Source organism: Prionailurus viverrinus, chromosome B4 (genome assembly GCF_022837055.1).
Source record: "Prionailurus viverrinus isolate Anna chromosome B4, UM_Priviv_1.0, whole genome shotgun sequence".
NCBI classification, from domain to species: domain Eukaryota; kingdom Metazoa; phylum Chordata; class Mammalia; order Carnivora; family Felidae; genus Prionailurus; species Prionailurus viverrinus.
Window position 1 is genome coordinate 113,246,530 of NC_062567.1, and position 17,747 is coordinate 113,264,276.

General features: G+C 44.5%; 1 protein-coding gene across 12 annotated transcripts in view; it reads right to left on the minus strand.

Annotated features, from left to right (window-relative positions):
- Window positions 1-17,747, minus strand: part of TMCC3 (transmembrane and coiled-coil domain family 3) — a 256,578-nt gene that overhangs the window by 17,131 nt on the left and 221,700 nt on the right. For 10 of the 12 annotated variants that reach the window (XM_047866028.1, XM_047866025.1, XM_047866024.1 and 7 more), the window contains one exon: window positions 1,887-2,803. In XM_047866028.1, the coding sequence (XP_047721984.1) occupies window positions 1,887-2,803 (917 nt within the window). Of the gene's footprint in view, window positions 1-1,886; window positions 2,804-6,465; window positions 6,497-6,917; window positions 7,219-17,747 lie in introns of those variants that run through there. The other 2 variants (XM_047866023.1, XM_047866022.1) reach the window with 2 other exon arrangements.

Consider the following 17,747-nt stretch of genomic DNA (forward strand, 5'->3'; position numbering starts at 1 on the left):
TTGGACAATCACAAACATAACTACACGACAAATGAGGAAACTACCCTAAATTTATATAAGTGGGTATTTGTGAGTTGGAATAAAATTTGGATCTAAAGAGTAGTATATCCCGAACTATTCAGATGGAATTGAAGTCAGTATTTTCTGGAAAACCTGTGACTCAAAAATAGTTATGTGAGACACTAGAGTCAAAGATGTATGCTGAAAGTTTTAAAAAATGGTTTCATAGAATATAAGAGCTGAAAAAAGCCACGTTTACAAATTAATACACTTAAAACCATTTTGAGATATAAAGTATGTAAGTTAAATTTAAAGTTTAACCTTACAATATGTAACGGGCTTTTAATATTTTTTTAATTTTTAACATTTTTATTTATTTTTGAGAGAAAGAGAGACAGCATGTGAGCTGGGGAGGGGCAGAGAAAGAGAGACACAGAATCCGAAGCAGGCTCCAGGCTCTGAGCTGTCAGCACAGAGCCTGATGCAGGGCTTAAACTCACGAACCACCAGATCAGGACCTGAGCCAAACTTGGATGCTTAACTGACTGAGCCACCCAGGTGTCCCATGGGCATTTAACTTTTTCTCTACATTTTTATAAGTTAACATGTTCGTTTTGACTAAAAACAAAAAACAAAACAAACAACCACAATTTTGGGGGCGCCTGGCTGGCTCAGTTGGTAGCAAGCATGTGATTCTTGATCTCAGGGTTGTGGGTTCAAGCCCCACACTAGTACAGAGATTACTTAAAATCTTAAAAAAACAAAACAAAACAAAACAAACTCTGGGGAATCTTTTTACTGAGAAACAGTAGAAAATCACTTCTTATTAATGTTTTTATTAATTAGTTATAGGCACATAAAATCTAGCCTATAAATAACTTTTAGAAGTAGCTAATATAGGGGTGCCTGGGCGGCGCAGTCAGTTAGGCATTGGACTCTTGATCTCGGCTCAGGCGATGATCTCATAGTTTGTGGGTTCGAGCCCTGCATGGAGCTCTGCACTGACAGTGTGGAGCCTGCTTGGGATTCTGTCTCTCCTTCTCTCTGCCCCTCCCCCACTTGTGCATGTGCTCTCTCTCTCAAAATAAAAATAAACTTTAAAAAGATGAGCTAATACAAAAAAATAAAATTAGCTAATATAATCCACAAGATTTGAATTTATACTTTACTCTTAAGATTTCTTTTGAAAACTCTTTATGGTGAAAAGTTTAGTGAGCAAAATATCGTACATAAAATGTACACTATATAAAAACTTGAAGATTAATGTGCCAAAGAAAATCTACCTTGGTGAACAATGCAGTGATTTCTTTTAAAAATGGTTATTTATTATTTTTGAGAGAGACAGAAACAGAGAGCATATGCGTGCAGGGGAGGGGCAGGGAGAGAGGTAGACAGAGGATCCGAAGTGGGTTCTGTGCTGACCTGATGTGGGCTCAAACTCACAAACCGCGAAATTATGACCTGAGCCGAAGTAGGACGCTTAGCTAACTGAGTCACCCAGGTTCCCCAACCATACAATGGGTCATTTACTTGACAGTTATCATGGAGGAAAATAAAACACAGACCTATGAATTAGTGTAACAAAACTTTATGACAGAAGTCTACTGGAGCTTAAGAAGGAACTCCATGTGCACATGAGCTACAGACTATATAGAGACATTTTAACAGACTCACACAACTCTCTCTGAAGTATCAACCTGTAAGTCACAAACTATAAAGTTTAGAATCACTTAGTATGGAAAACACTACTGATTTTAAATGGTTTTTTTTTGATCCACATCCATATTCATGGAAAACACAACCACGAGCGTGTCACTTCCAAGCAATCTCTCTGCACTTAGTAGGTCATGCTTCTAGAAGAATTCCAAGAGAACAGTCTGACATACCTGTATCTTTCCTCTTGCAGCGTCTGAGAAATAAAACCATATTCCCTCTTAAACTGCACCTTCAGCGCCTCGATGTCCTCGGCCAGCTGTGCCTGCGTGTCCTTGATCTCCCTCAGCTCCTCCAGGATCATGGTGAGCTTGCCCTGGCTGTCCAGCGTGCCGGCTCCGCTGGCCCCGAAGGACTGGTTCCCGTTACTGTCGGCGGAGCCCGACGTGCCACTCGAACACTCGTCATCGCTGCCGTACTTGGGTTTGTTCACAATGGTGGCGCTGCCCCCATAGGCCCGCGGACTCCCTTCAGGCCTAAATTCCTCCAGGGAATTTTTTAAGTGAGCGATGTTATCGGCGCTGCCAAACTTATTCCGGATCAGGTTGGCAAACTCCCTGGACTTATTGAAGACGAACACGGGCGGGGTGAGGGACACGCCCGGCATGCCCGATTTACCGCACTCCGTGCCGTGGGGAGCAGTTCGAGACTTCGCGTGGGCATCTTTCAGGGAGTGCGGCACGTCCTTCAGGTTGTCTTTGGCAATGTCCTTTGCGCTTCTGGAGGCTCCATTCTGCTCGATCTCCCTGAGCTTTCTATGATACTGTTCTAACTTCTTCTGAAGCTGGGCAATGGAGTGAGCGGACTTCTGATTCTTCTTCTCAAAGACTTGCTTGATGCGGCCCGCCTGCTGCTTGTCTGCGCTGTTGACTAGTTTCAGATACTCTGCAACATTGCCGTCGCGGGACGTCTGCTCGATTTTGATCTGCTCTGTCACCTTCAGAATTTTTTGTTTCAGGCTGTCCGCACTGAGTTTGACCTTGTGGAAGTCCAGGATGCCATCCGGTACGTCAAAGTTGAGGTTGGTGTCAGACCCCCCTCGGCGAATGTTCAGGGGCAGGCTTAGGGTGTTCATGTCATGTCGCTCTACCTGAAAGACACAGGGAGGAAGCACTTGAAGACTTGAAGGCAAAGGCACAGTTACTGTGATAGAATCTGTGTACACACTACAGACATACTTCAGGTCCCAGATCTTTAAACTGCAAGTATTCCTAAGATAAAAACTCCCTACTATTCTCCCAGTTGAACAGAGGACAGCTCAACTCCTTCCTGCATCCATGTGTACTATGAGATTCAGGTTTCCCAGGGCTTCCAATGTTTTGCCTGATTACATGTAATTGTCAGTTGCCAGGGTGGAAAATGCATAATGGGACAAGGTTACCCTCAGTCCTAGTTTCCCCAAATGCCCAGGTAACTAGGGTGCCTGCCATGCTCCACGCACGGTGAATGTCGACACTGTGGGAAATGCATCCAGTTCAGACCTCAATCACTTAAGAAGAAGAATGAGGGAAAAGTTCCAGCAGGTACATTCATCATCAACACAAGAAATTATTTTCTTACTGGAATCATTAAGCAGATGTGATGGGATAATATGATGCAAGATTAATTTTACTGAGTAACGGGACAGTGTGTACAGGTGGAAATAACCCAACCACAACGGAAGTGATTAAAAAAAAAAGAACAGCAAGTGATAATACCCTGTGAAATGGCTTTCTCACTCAAGGGCCACCTGGGGAAGAAGTGCAAAGTATCACTGAGCACCACAGGTTTGTGCTGGGAAAGGGAAAGGGAAAGGAAAGGGAAAGGGAAAGGGAAAGGGAAAGGGAAAGGGAAAGGAATAGGGCAAGGGCAAGGGCAAGGGCAAGGGCAAGGGCAAGGGCAAGGGCAAGGGCAAGGGACAGGGACAGGGACAGGGACAGGGACAGGGACAGGGATAGGGATAGGGATAGGGCAAGGGCAAAGGGCAAAGGGCAAAGGGCAAAGGGAAAGGGAAAGACGAAGGGAGCCTGGGTGCCAGGTACCATGGATATGTGTCTTGTTTGATCCTACCATCCCAAGTAAAGACTATGTTAAACCCATGTATGTGCACACTGAGACATCAAGAGCCAGGATTTGAATTCAAGTCACCCTTATGGGGTTCTCTGTGTCAGGACACTCTACCAAGGTGTCCCCAAAGGACTAAAGACAAGCCTTTGCAGAGTCTGAACACAACCTCGAAAGATTTGTAACCTCTAAACTGAAGCATCTGATTTGTCAAGTTAACTACCTCTTGATTAGAATAATCCCTTGATACAGAGTCTCACTGGAAACCAAATGGGAGACAATATTCAGCACAAGTTATTTTTCTTTTTAAGGAACAGTAGGCAGAAATAGCAAAATATTAATAAGATATTAACACACCTCACCCTGCCTAAGTGACCCAGACTCGAATGTGTTCATTTCCAACAATGAAGTATTAAACACTCTGTCCCATGCACAATCCTGCCCAGTGCTTTCTCCCAGAGAAGGGAGCCCAATGGCATAGTGGGACACAATCCCAGGCTGGTGAGTCAGTCCTCCTACACAACTTACAAAAGTTTGTTAACATTATTTCTTGGCCCCTCTCTTCCAACACACAATTTTGCTATGAATAAGAGACACTGGGTGTTTTATCTGGCAGAAGAGTGTCACATAGGAAAGGCTGGAAGTAAATAAATGCCAAGTCACTTGTAAGACTAGAAAAAAGGAGAAAGGAATTCTGACATCACCTGATCAAGACAGACGGGTGGACGTAGGGAATAAAGAAGGTATGGGATAATCATCTTCAAGTCCTAGAGAAGACCAGAGGGAGCTCAAGGAAACTCTGTATCTATGGCTCACTAGTGAACCCAAACAGGAATGGGTTCAAATGACATTAACAGAGAATGCACTAAATATAGAAAATGTTTATCTGGGGCAGACAGGGTAATCTGTGGTAACCACACAATCAGGAGCCTACAAATTTGTATCACTGCAGGGATTCACTGATCTGATCATGCTTTTCTACTTCTCAGAAACTTTCTTTGGCTCCCCAAAGCCTCCCAAATTGAATACAACAACCCAGCCACTATAAGGCCCTAGCTTACCTTTCAGGCCTCACCTTGCACCTAATGGATGACATTCATCTCAAGTGAACCTTCCAACCCAAAGTTCCCAGAATGTAGGGGAATGTCCTATGGATTTTCTCATATGAATGATATTCACAATGCCTACCACCCATCCACTTCTGGTTATCAAAATCCCACATATTCCAGGGGCGCCTGGGTGGCTCAGTCAGTTAAGCCGCTGACTTTGTCTCAGGTCACAAGCTCATGGTCTGTGAGTTCAAGCCCTGCGTAGGGTTCTGCACTGATAGCTCGGAGCCTGCAGCCTGCAGCCTGCTTTGATTCTCTGTCTCCCTCTCTCTCTCTCTCTCTGCCCCTTCTCCACTTGTGCTCTCTCTCAAAAATAGATAAACTTAAAAAAATTTTTTTAAATCCCACATATTCTTGAAGCTCCACTTAAAATCCCACTTATTCCACGAAGCTTTCCCTAGTCCATCAGAAAGCTGCCTGTTCTTTCTGTGGTCCTCCATGGTGCTTTCACGGTGCCACGTGACTCATCCTGGCATCACTCATCTATGGATTTTAACCGCCCCCCACCCCAATCCCGGGTACAGGCTCCTTTAGGGAAGAGACTTGTCATACCTACACCCGGTCTGTAGTGCTAGCACTGTCCCTATTCACAGGAGACTATCGATAATGTTTGCCGAACTCAGATGACATCATTCTTTATTCCAGGAGAGTCACTCCGAAATCACTTAAGTTATATTTTAATAGAATCAAGACAGTGACCTTGAATGTTCTTCCCATACAGACCTGAAAATTTCAGGCAGAGATGTTTTCCCCACAGCTGGGTAGTAAGTTCTATACCATTTCAAACAGGTTCAACCAAATGAAAACTTTTCTGGGGCACCTGGATGGTTCAGCAGTTGAGCGTCTGACCCTTGGTTTCGGCTCAGGTCATGATCTCACAGTTCATGGGACTGAACCCTGAACCTGGGAGTTCTCTCTCTCTCTGCCCTCTCCCCCACTCGTGCTCTCTCCCAAATTAAAAGAAAAAAAAAATGGAGATTTTTCTGAGAATCAACGTGCAGCAACACAACACAAATACAAATAAGGATTTTTTTTTTTTTAAAGTAGGCTCTAGGCCCAGTGAGTGTGGAGCCCAACACAGGGCTTGAACTCACAACCCTAAGATCAAGACCTGAGCCGCGATAAAAAATGAGATGCTTGACTGACCAAACCACTCAGGCACCCCACAAATAAGGACTTTTAAACTTTAAATGAAGTATAACTTACATACAGAAAAGAACACATTTAATAATAAAACTCAATACTCAATGAACTGTCACAAACTGGACATACTGTATAACCGTGACCTAGTAAAAAACAGTAACACAACAACAACAACAACCAGAACCGAAGCTCCCCGTGCCCCCTTCCATCACAAGTACATCACCCCCATCTCTAGGGGTAACCGTGAGCCTCACCTCTAAAGGCATGCATTAGTTTTGACCAATCATCACGCACCCTTGTCTTTTTTGCTCCACTTTGTCTGGGACACTCTGAAGACCTAGCTTTTGCCCTCTGGAGCTCGAAGATCAGATTAAGTTATTTTTAAAAATCCACTGAAACCTGCTTGGCTGTGGAGAAGTCCACCAAGTTGGAAGATGCGGAGGCTTTTATACCTTACCTTCCCAAATGCAATAGTAAATCAGCTCCCGCTCTTCCTTTAATCCTCAGCCCCACGGCAGCTGGCCAGCCAACGCTGGTGTTGCAATGCAACGGCCTCCTCCCTTACAGACTGCTGGGCCAGGACAGCCTCGAACACCCAGGAGCGTTTGCACACAGAGAGCTTGGCTGACTTCTGGCTCACTTTAAAACTATAACAATGCTTGGCATGTCCTCGACGGTCCAGGCTGGGGAAAGCAACAGCATTCAGAGCTCAAATCAATCTACCTCACTGCTTGTCAGCAAATCTCAGGTGAAAATGTCTGATGAGGGTAGAAGGTTGAAACTATTGTTGGGTCACACCTTTTTATAGCCTTTTATAGCCCTCGCTCTGCAGGGTAATGAAGGGCGAGGTGTACACATTGTTACCAGATGCCCATGCATTCCCTAAACCCAAAGTGAAATTTCACATACGTGCTGGGGAGAAAGCTGTGGGCGTCCCCCACGTCATCCGGAGCCAGCCCTGAGGGCAAGTGCACGGTGCAGCTGTCTCAGGGCGGGACCCAGCGCGGACAAAGGTTCACGGATCACCCGGAGTCAGCGTGCACGTGAACTGTGAGGATCAGGAGATGCAGGTTCCAGTTTCGGCACTAACAGTAACTAGTTACGTCGTTAGCTAAATCAGGTCACGTCTGTGGGCTTCAACTTCCTCATCTATAAAGAGACGGAACCATACAAGTCGCAGCTAACAGTGCAAATTCCATGACCTTTAATCCAAGTTATCTTTACTGTGAGATAGTATCGTGGAATAGTCAAGACCCTGGGCTCCAGAGACAGACTGCTTTTGCTTTCTGTCTAGGCACCGCTTTTACGAGCTGTGTGGTTTTGGGAAAATGATTTAGCCTCTCTGTGCCTCAGTGTCCTCTTCTGTAAAATGTAGGTCATCTTTCTTCAAAGAGTTGTGAATGAATGAATGAGATAATACGCATAAAGTGCTTAAAGAGTTCTGGCACAGAGAATGGTTTCAAAAAAGGTTTGCTACTGTTGTCATTCCAATTTCATTTAAAAATGTACCTCCATGTAAAAACTGAAAGGAAACAAGCTCCAAACAATGGTTATTTTTGCATGGCGGGGTTAAGAGGAGTCATTCTTGTTTTTATGTTTCCATATTTTCCAATTCAAAAAAAAAAAAAGAACATGAAATACCATTTTGGCAGAATAGATGCTATTTTTAAAAATGACTGCTAGCCCCTTTCAGTTCTCTTAGAATGACTTGGCTATTATTAGTTTACGTGAAAGGCAGACCACCGACATCCTAGTGAAAAGCCATCGCTAATAATGTTTTCCTTCCGGCAGCAGCAACATTTCCACGGTCACCTCAATGTTCTGGAACAAAGGCTACAGAAAAGCCTAAGCCCTGGACTAACATCAAAAACCGACACTGAGTCACCTCTGCCAACAATCCAAGGCTCCGATACAACGTAAGCGAGCTCACCTCGCTCACTGGGAAGCCAGGCACAGCACAAAGTAATACAGTGGCTGCGGGAACACACTGTTCCTGCTTCCAAAGAGGGCTCTCTTCGTGACATTTCATATCTACCCCCTAAAAGCTCTGGAGGAAAACGAACAAAAGGGAAGGACAGTCAATGCAGGGGCACACCACCCGAACCCCACCCAAGAGAAGTGGAAAAGGGAACGCAGTGGGGGGGGGGGGGGGTTGGGGAGTGGGGGGGGGGGGGCGGGCCTGTGGATGCCTGGAGGGCACGGACCGAGGGACGAGTCCCCGGAGGCTTTGGGGGTCACGGAATGGCCCGAACAAGCAGAGGCACAGAGAGATCAGAACGAAGAGGGGATGACAACTGCCTGCCTAGACCCGAGGCCGGATACAATGGACCTTTTGCGTTAAGAAAAACTGCCTGGGGAAAAAAAGAAAAGAAAAGAAAAGCTGCTTGAGCTCAGTCACACTAGGAAAGAGTCAGTCCTTGAAACCGGCGGCCATTTCCTAGGCAACAGGTATTCCCCAGCGCACACGAGCGTGCTCTCACAGACAGGCCCACAAAGGCACTCACAGGTTTCTGTGGCCCAGGGTCCAGGCCCACACGGCTGACATTCTGTACCCTTAAGCATTTTAGCCGGAATCTAATTTCAGGTCCGGAGGCAAGGCTGCTCCTGTGGCATGCCAATCAGAATGTGCTAGGCTTTGCTGTGGCAACAATGCCAAAATCTCAGTGGCTTAAAAAAAAAAAGAAAGAAAGAAAGAAAGAAAAAGAAAGGAAGGAAGAAAGGAAAGGTTCATTCTTGCTCGTGCTAACAAGACTGCTGGGCATCAGCTAAGGGACCCCAGCTGTGAGGGAGCCTCCACCTTCTGCAGTGTTGCTGGTGGCCATGGCAGGGGACTTGGGGAATCGTTCACTGGAGCCTAAAGACTTCCATCAGAAGAGGCACTTATGGCTTCGTCCGCTCACTGTACCGGGCCTAGCTAACTTCAAGGGGGCTACAGGACGGGGAAAGACAATCCCACCACATGCCCGGGAGGAAAAATGTCACGTTAGGGACACGTGTGGCATCTCATTTGTTAAAAATTCTGAGATAGGTTCTACCGTTACTATTTTACGAAAGAGAAAACCAGGCACAGAGAAGTTAGATAAAGTTGCCTACAGGCACACAACCAGTGAACAGCAGAGTGGGGACTGAAATCCAGGCAGTCTGTCTCCAGGGCCTGCCTCCCTAACAATGACAGGGTACTTTTACTATGAGTCAGGCATTGTGCTAAATACTTTTTTTTAGCATTCATATATTCTATACACCAACCCTCTTTCATGAGAAAAGCCAGGCTGATAAACAAATAGATTTCTTGAGGTCCTCCACAGATAATGAATAGCTTAGCTGGGGCTACACTCTGACATACGAAACAGGTAAGACTTTGCAGGACCTAAGCTCAGCCACCAATAGTGTGAGAACCTGCTCTGCAGTGGCCCTACCGGGGGCACCAGGACTTGTGTGGACGCCCTGGGTCTGGTTAAGACTGCTCTGTCAGCATGCTTACCCTCCCTCAGTCTGAACTTGAAAAATTCGTCCAGGTTGCTGCCTAACCACAGCACTGATGTTGCTGGCTGAAACCACACCAATCTCAGGTTTGATACGGCCTGTGACATTCATTCTTCTTCACCCGTGCTTTAAAATAGGCACAGTGGTGCAGGCAAAGTAATTCTGAGGACAAAAAAAAAGCCTATTGCTTTTACTGAAATCACATGCAGCATTTACAATCACTAAGGGAAGAAAGAGAAGGAGAGAAACAGATGGTAAAAATCAGAGAAGTGAGATAAGAGACCCCTGGAGAAGAAGCCAGCCACGTCTAAGGGCCTAACAACTGAGGGGTTCAGCTCTGGACGCATGTGGGGAAGGCGCTCAGTAGATAAGTCATAGATCTGCCTGGAGAAAAGGGAAGACACTCGTCCCTCTGCTGGGTGATAGAGCAGAGAAAACAAGGGACTGCCTGGCATGGCCCTGTAGGGGTACCTTTTTTATGTTTTACCAAAAAATGCGAGCTTTTTATCACTTTGCTGCTAGTAATGCATACGGCACGACTAAGCCATCTTCCGTCTTGCTTTGTGGTAACTTGACGTGCACTTGCAAAATGTCTCCCCACTCAGTGAACTCGGGGAAGCCAACCAAAGCCCTGAACCCCAGCACCAAACGCTTGGTTCTCTTGCTAACTGAGCTAACCTGCACTGGAGAAGTAATTCTGAAAGCTTGTTAAGCAGCCTCATAACGAGATACTAACACATTCATGTTGATACCTACACAAAGTAGTCGATACCTGTATTTTAGAAGAATGCCACTTTCCCTCCCTCTACATGCTAGAAATGAAAAACCTTAGGGAGGCCTGGGTGGCTCAGTCAGTGGAGGGTCTCTTAATTCCAGCTCAGGGCATGTTCTCACAGTTCATGAGTTCAAGCCCCACCACGTTGGGCTCTGCGCGGACGGTGCAGAGCCTGCTTGGGAGTCTCTCTCTCCCTCTCTCTCTGCCCCTTCCCTGCTCTTGCTCTCTCTCAAAAATAAACATTAAAAGAAAAATGAAAAATCTTAAAGATCTTCACATAGTATCCCAAAGATATTTTATTAGTAAAGTGACTTCATAAAATGTTTGTTCTAATTCGCTTAGACAAGGAACACACTTCCTTTTGTAGCTCAAGTCTGACAATAGTACACTGAACTTTTAAAGAAGTTCATGGTGTACAGAACAGGAACTGAATCACTAGTTTTACCGTAAAGGTTTTATTTCCCCTGCCTCTTCCTCTCTTAGCATCATGGACCAAAGAAATTCGACAGCATCAGGAGTTTTTAATCCTTGCCTGCAGGTAAAGTTCACCCACCTCATTACTCCGGGATTAAGGATCGTTTGGAACAGGGGACAGACTACGTGTACCTTTGCTGGCCCAATCCTTTATCCCAACACTGCGAATTAACAGATGCAGGAGATTAGACAAAGTGTTTACGGTTCTCAAAAACAAATTCTTCAAGCATCTTCAAGCACTTATGAACACTTGACACTGTAATTAGAAATAATTATCTTCTCATTAAGCCTCTACCAGGCAACAGTGGTAACCTACTTTGAATTACATGCACTAGAAAATATAGATGTCTTCAAAATAGCTTAGAACTCACTTTCAATTAATACAAACTAATCTCTTACAAAATTAGTCTGACCTGATAAAAATTTACTAGATGCCATGTAATCTACAGAAGAATTAAATCAGAGGGAGAGAAGAAGCTAGAAGGTACAGGCTAGGGTAACGAAAAGCAAGCAACGTACATTTAATACCAACCGCAGGTAAAGGACAGCCATGGTCCCCTGGGGAGGAGACTGGAGAGGCATGTGAAGCAACACCAAAAGAGGGCTATTTCTTTTTCTTTTTTAATATTATTTTTGGGAGAGCACAAGTGGGGGAGGGGCAAAGAGAGGGGGACAGAGGATCCGAAGTGGGCTCTGTGCTGACAGCAGTGAGCCTGATGTGGGGCTGGAACTTCTAAAATGCGAGATCATGACCTGAGTCAAAGTCAGATGCTCAACCAACTGAGCCACCCGGTGCCCCCAAAAGAAGGCTATTTCTAAGAGAAAGAGTCTCTGGGCATCCTATCTATCTTGCCTCAAAAACAGGCAAGTCTGGGAAAGGGAAGTGAACACCCAACACCTGCCCCCCATCTCTACAGGTCGGGCACGAAGAACTTGGCCTTCTTGAAGGAAGGGCTCACAGTTCCTTCTGGTGGGGAGATATGGGATGGGGAGTTCTAAAGGGGAAGCAGGAAACCCCAATTTTAGGACTAAATGCAGAATGAACATCATTGTGGCTTTTAGTTCCTACACTTAGAAGAAACTTGGGGTGTGTGAGAACCCCTGGGTGCTGAACTAACCACTTCCAGGGTTCTGGAGTCCTTCCTACCATGGGAGTTACTCCCCCACCGGTTTCTGGCAGTGGGAGGGTCAGTAAAACCCTCGCAGGAAAGGGACTGAGCACTTGCCTTGAGGACTAGGGGAGAGGTAGAAATACCACATTATACCCCAAGAGAACCACCCCGGGAATCGAAGCAGGAGAGACAGCTCTGAAGGAGGAGAAAAATGGGTCTCCAAGGCCCTTAGCCAGTGAGCAGAGTTCTTGGGAGGAACGTGTGCTTAACCTAAGTTTCTGAATGATGACCGCACAAAGCCAGCACTGTCCTGCAGTCTTTCAGCATCTCCAATCCAAACGAAGTCTTTGAGGATTTCTTAGTGCCCTCTCAGAGGCACATGACAACAGCTAACTTCACCTGAGGGGCACTGATCTGCAACAGAAGTCAGACTGTCGGCACTGGAAGAATCTTCGTAGATCTCACTTGGCTTAATGCCCGTTTTAAAAAGCAATAGCTTCAATACGAACCCAAGTAACTTTTCATTTCAGTCCACATTCTGTTCATGAGAGGTACTCTTCACAGGAAAAGTAATTTTCCCTACAAGGGGAAGTAATTTGTCCACTGAAGTATAGCTTCTTAGCTAAATACATAAAGTAAATATAATAGTCAATATGATAGGGGTGTCCTATCAGATAACAATGTCTCCCTTTTTGCTGGGAAGTTCAGCCCAAATGAATAACTGTTAGACCTGGTGATTAGCATTCCCCTCCTTTTTAATTTTCAATTTTATTTTTGGATATTACTGCTACTCTATTTCCCATGCTTTATCACACCCTCTTAGGATAAAGAGGTAAATGTGTCTCAATCTACAGATGTTAGGTAGGTCACCCTGCCTGGCGGTGAGCACCATACTCTTGCTCCCATATGTAACAGGGGGAATATGGTCAAACACATCCAGCTCATAAGCTGACACAGCTCCTTCTGTCCCCCATTCCCAGGGCACCTGGAGAAAGCCACACTGAAGATTACAACTTGGCTTGTGTCCTTTGAAAAGTTGCTTAGTAAGACTGAGCCAGGAAACAGAACTTGATACTTGGGTCCCAAAGCACATTCCCAAAGCAAACCTAAGCCTCCTTATTAAGTTTTTCTCTGCAGGCCAGGGTTTAATTTGGTTTTGGTACTATAAAAAATATTGCATGCGTACTGGATAATTAGTACAGAATTTTGTTATAAATAGAACACAACCAGTCATCAGATAGGGCTTAGAAATAACATACCTAATTCTGTAGTAGAAAAAAACTGATCCTTACTAGTTTATTTCCCTTTTGCAATATGGAGCTTATTTCCTTTAAGCAATTTTATTTTTCCTAATGTAAGCCAGGAGTATTATCACCAACTAACAATTAGAAATAAAAATCTCCCTTAGTTCTACCAAAATAGTAAATAGCATCATATTCAAGGAAAAAAATTCTCATGTCCATGAAAAGAACAATCAACATTTTAGTATTTATTTTTCATATGGAAGTTACGTTAGGCTTCAAAGGAGGCCAAGCAATGTAAAAAAAACTCTGACTGCCTTGGGCCAAATAAAACTATCTTTTTAAAAGACAAACCAATCAAGTCCTGTTCCTTCTGAAAATCTTTAAAATTCCCTAGACTAAGGGTGCCTGGCTGGCTCAGTCAGTCGAGCATGTGACTCCTGATCTCAGGGTTGTGAATTCAAGCCCCACATTGGGTGTGAAGACTATTTAAAAAAAAAAAAAATTGATAATAAAAAAAATTCCCTGAGGCGCCCGGGTGGCTCAGTCGGTTAAGCTTCCCACTCTTGGTTTCAGTTCAGGTCACGATCTCATGGTTCATGAACTCGAGCCCCACATTGGGCTCTGTGCTGACAATGCAGAGTCTGCTTGGGATTCTCTCCCTCCCTCTCTGCATCTCCTGTGCATGCACTCTCTCTCAGAATAAATAAACCTAAAAAAAATTGTTAAAAAAGAAACTAATACGTGAAATCCTCAGCAAGCAAAGAATTTAGAACTCTCTTGATCAGGGTCCTATCTTGGCCATATTCCAGGAGACTTGCCCATAATGATATTTTGAGTGCATCTATGCAAGAGGCACCGGAGTAAGGCTGGAGCTTTGTATACACTCTCATTTCATCCCCACAGCCCCATGAAGTCGGTATCAATAGCTATGCTTTACAGATTTGGAATGGGAAGGCATGAAATAGGTTGTGGTTATAGCTAATAAGCACAGAACCAGGATTTGTACCAAAGCCTGTAAGCTTTCAACCTTCATCTTATTCCATTAACCCAACAAGCCTCTGAATGCTTCACGCACTTTCCTATTTCTGTGTGTTAAGTACCTCCTAGCTCCTCACCCTAGAGTGGCCTTGCATGCCTCCACCCCAATTTACCTTTCCAGGACCAGTTCAAACACTGTCTCTTCCACAAAGCTACCCCTACCCCCACGCTCTGCTAGAACAGACGGCTTCCTTTGTGCTCTCCCCAAAATTTGCATTTACCCCTTGAACAGTGTTTATCCTGCTAGGCATCTAAGTATTTATATAACATTGGATCCCCCTCCCCACTCCCTCCCCCCATACTGAAGCCTCAAAGCTCAAAGGGACGCAATGTCTGATAAGCCACGTGTGCCCTGCCCCACATTCCTTCTTCAATAGGACCTTAGTCTCTTGCTCAATCAATGGTAGACAAACAGCCCACTGGGGCAGCCAGCTGTCCCTCCTGTTTACATTCTCTTGGTTGCTGGCCAGGAGGGAATCAAGGAGAACCCGTAGCCAAGAGGTTATTCAGGGTTGTATTCCAGACTGGACTGCAGACGGTTAATGCCTCTCGATTCAAGCAGAAGATCCAAAATTCAGGAAACTGACGTGTCTCATGGCTTTCTGTTGCTCCAAACAACATAGGTGACCAACTAACACATGACCCACAATGTACAGATACACAGGCGTACGCCCTTCCTCCCTCAGTGACCTTCTCCCTGCCGGCACCATCCTAACTGTTGCTGAGAATCCACATGCTTGCTCCTTCTTTCACACCATGTTTTAACTCAACACGCTATTTGTGATGGCATAAGGATGCAGTCTTAGAATTGCAATAAATGAAAAACTTTTTTTGAAATAACATATCTACTGTGCCAGCAACATTATCAGGTGTAGTTCCCTGTCCCTTAGGAAAACATAATTCAATAGAACGTGAACACAAAGAAGTCCTCTTATCCTCCAGAGTCTAAGGAGACAATGACTTGTTTTAAAGGACAAAAGGAAAGGGGTGCTTGGGTGACTCAGTCAGCTGAGCACCTGACTCTCGATTTCAGTTCAGGTCATGATCTCACAGTTTGTGGGTTTGAGCCCTGCTTCGGGTAGGCTTGGGATTCTGTTTCCCTCTCTCTCTCTGCCTCTCTCTTGCTCACTTTCTCTCTCTCTCTCTCTCAAAATAAATAAATAAACATTAAAAAAAAAAATAAAGGACAAAAGGAAAGGCTCCTGGGTGGCTCAGTCAGTTGAGTGACTCTTGATTTTGGCTCAGGTCACGATTCCAGGGACATGGGATCAAGCCCCAAGTTGGGTTCCACACTGAGCACAAAGCCTGACTGACATTTTCTCTCTCTCTCTCTCTCTGCCCCTCCCCTCCTCAGGTGCACTTCTCTCTCTCTCAAAAATAAATAACTACACATAAAAAAGAAAATAAAGGACACGAGCAGGCCTCAAGAAGAATGGTTCAAGAGAAGACAGGATCTTGGCAAAATAGTACAAGTTGATTTTAAAAAGAGAAGCTACTGGTTAAAGACTTAAGCATCATATAATTTTCCACTTGCTTCAGATACATTATTTTATTTTTCCTTTCAAGAATATGAGAATAATTACTTTACAGATGGAAAAAGCAAGCGACTTGTCTGAAGTCACAAAGCCAATAAGTGGGAGAGCCGTGATTCCAGCCGGCTGCGAGGTCTGCCCTCTAACATTCCCACCTTTCACTGAGAGTCCTGCTGCCTTATGCCAGACCCTTTACTAGACACAAACATGTTTCCCACACCCCTCCAACCCTAAATTTTTGTTCACTTAAAGCACTGTGTATCCATTAAATATTGCGAAGTGGAAAATACGTACCGGAGAGAAACCAGGAGACCAAATACTAACAAACAGCTTTAGGCAGTTCTTGGTGCCACAAGGCAATTACTGGAGATGTTGCCAATTTAACATTAATGAGTTAGAGAAGAAACTAGCTTAGATCCCAAGATATCTTGAATACAAAATGTAGCCTGCTTCTGTTTTAACCACCGCTACTGACTCTCCACGCCAGTGAAACATGCCAGTTTGTACAGAAAGCCCCTCCTCTGAGTACAGCCCTAGGAGGCAGATAATAATCAGAGGCTCTGCTACGGGGATGAAGCAAAGAGGAGGCTTCTTTCTCCCACAGCCACAGCAGTTTAAAAGCACTGAAGATTTATATTTCAGATACAGGACAGTCCTCTAGGAACACACTGCTTTGTAATCTGGAAAAAAAGGAAACTACAAAAAAATAAATTGAACTGTGGATTGTGATTTTTAAGATAAACACTATACCGTGACCTTTCTTGGAACCCATGTCTATATTTGGGGTGACGATATTTCCAGAGGGAACAGCCTTCCAGGGCTCACTCACACCTGCGGCAACCAGCCAGCTGAGATTCACAAGAAAGCCCCAATTCCAAAGCCATGTGTCCTAAACAGAGGTTAATTGTATTATGGTGGTAGCATATGTTCATGGTTAAAAGCAGATACAGGGCCAGACTGTGTAGGTTCAAATCCTAGCTCTGTCACATTAAATGTATCATCGTAGGTGATGATGACAGGTGCTCATTCTCTCTATGCCTCGGTTTCCTCGTCTGTAAAGTGGGGACAGCAGTACCTACTTCATGGGGTGACTGTAAACTTGAGATGAATTAATATTCGTGAAGTGCTTGCAACAGGGCCTCATACAGAGTTAAATGCTCTAAGTATAGGCTATCGCTTATCAAACCCAACATACCCAGACAGGTGGGAACTTGGGAAAAGTCCAGAGCCAGGAACAATGATGCTGCTGTCACCACGATTACGCTCTTCCCAGAGAAGCTGGTAATAACTCCCTCCCCACTCCACATCATGGAATCTGCTTATGTGTGCATATGCATCTTGCAGCGGAGACAGGATGGGGAAAGTCAGGCAGAATCTCAAAGCACACAGGAGGTCCCTTCAGAATTCAAGTTCCAATGAATCTGAACTGAACTGTAAAGAGAATTTTTCAGAAGATGCCCATTCACCCAAAAGCAGAACACCTAAGTATCTGAGTGATCCAACTTTTGAAAAGGTACAAGACCTCAAATGACTAAAATTTAAAATCTCAATATCTGATCCTTAGTTTTTTTTTTTCAGTATCATTAGTCTTCTATGTTGCTACTTAAGTGAAACTAGGACTCTAAATTAAGGCCCTAAAGAGACATTATCTAACATTTCCCTAAGTCTTTAAGCAAAACAAGGAAAAATTGTGTTAGAAAAACCTATCTAATTATTGTAACTTGCTTCTTCCTGTAAAAAAATAAAAATAAAAAAGCCTCCCAAACTAATTCTTGAGAGTATTATGTCATGGAAGCTTGTTTTTACAGATGATGCGTGGGGTTTTTTTGAACTGGGTGATCGTTAACTCCATAACCGTACCTATCAGTGGCATCATTCGCTAATTTTGCCCAGGTTCTCTCCACCCCTGACTCAAGCTGTCACCAAATCCTGTTATCTCTTTGTCCAAGAATCGCTCCCCAGATTGACCCTTCCTCGCTCTCCCCAGATCCACCCACTGAATCCAGACCCTCACTTCCTATTTCATCTACACAAAGGGCAAGAGTTTAAATGGGTTTCGCTGTGTTCAGTGTTTCATTTCC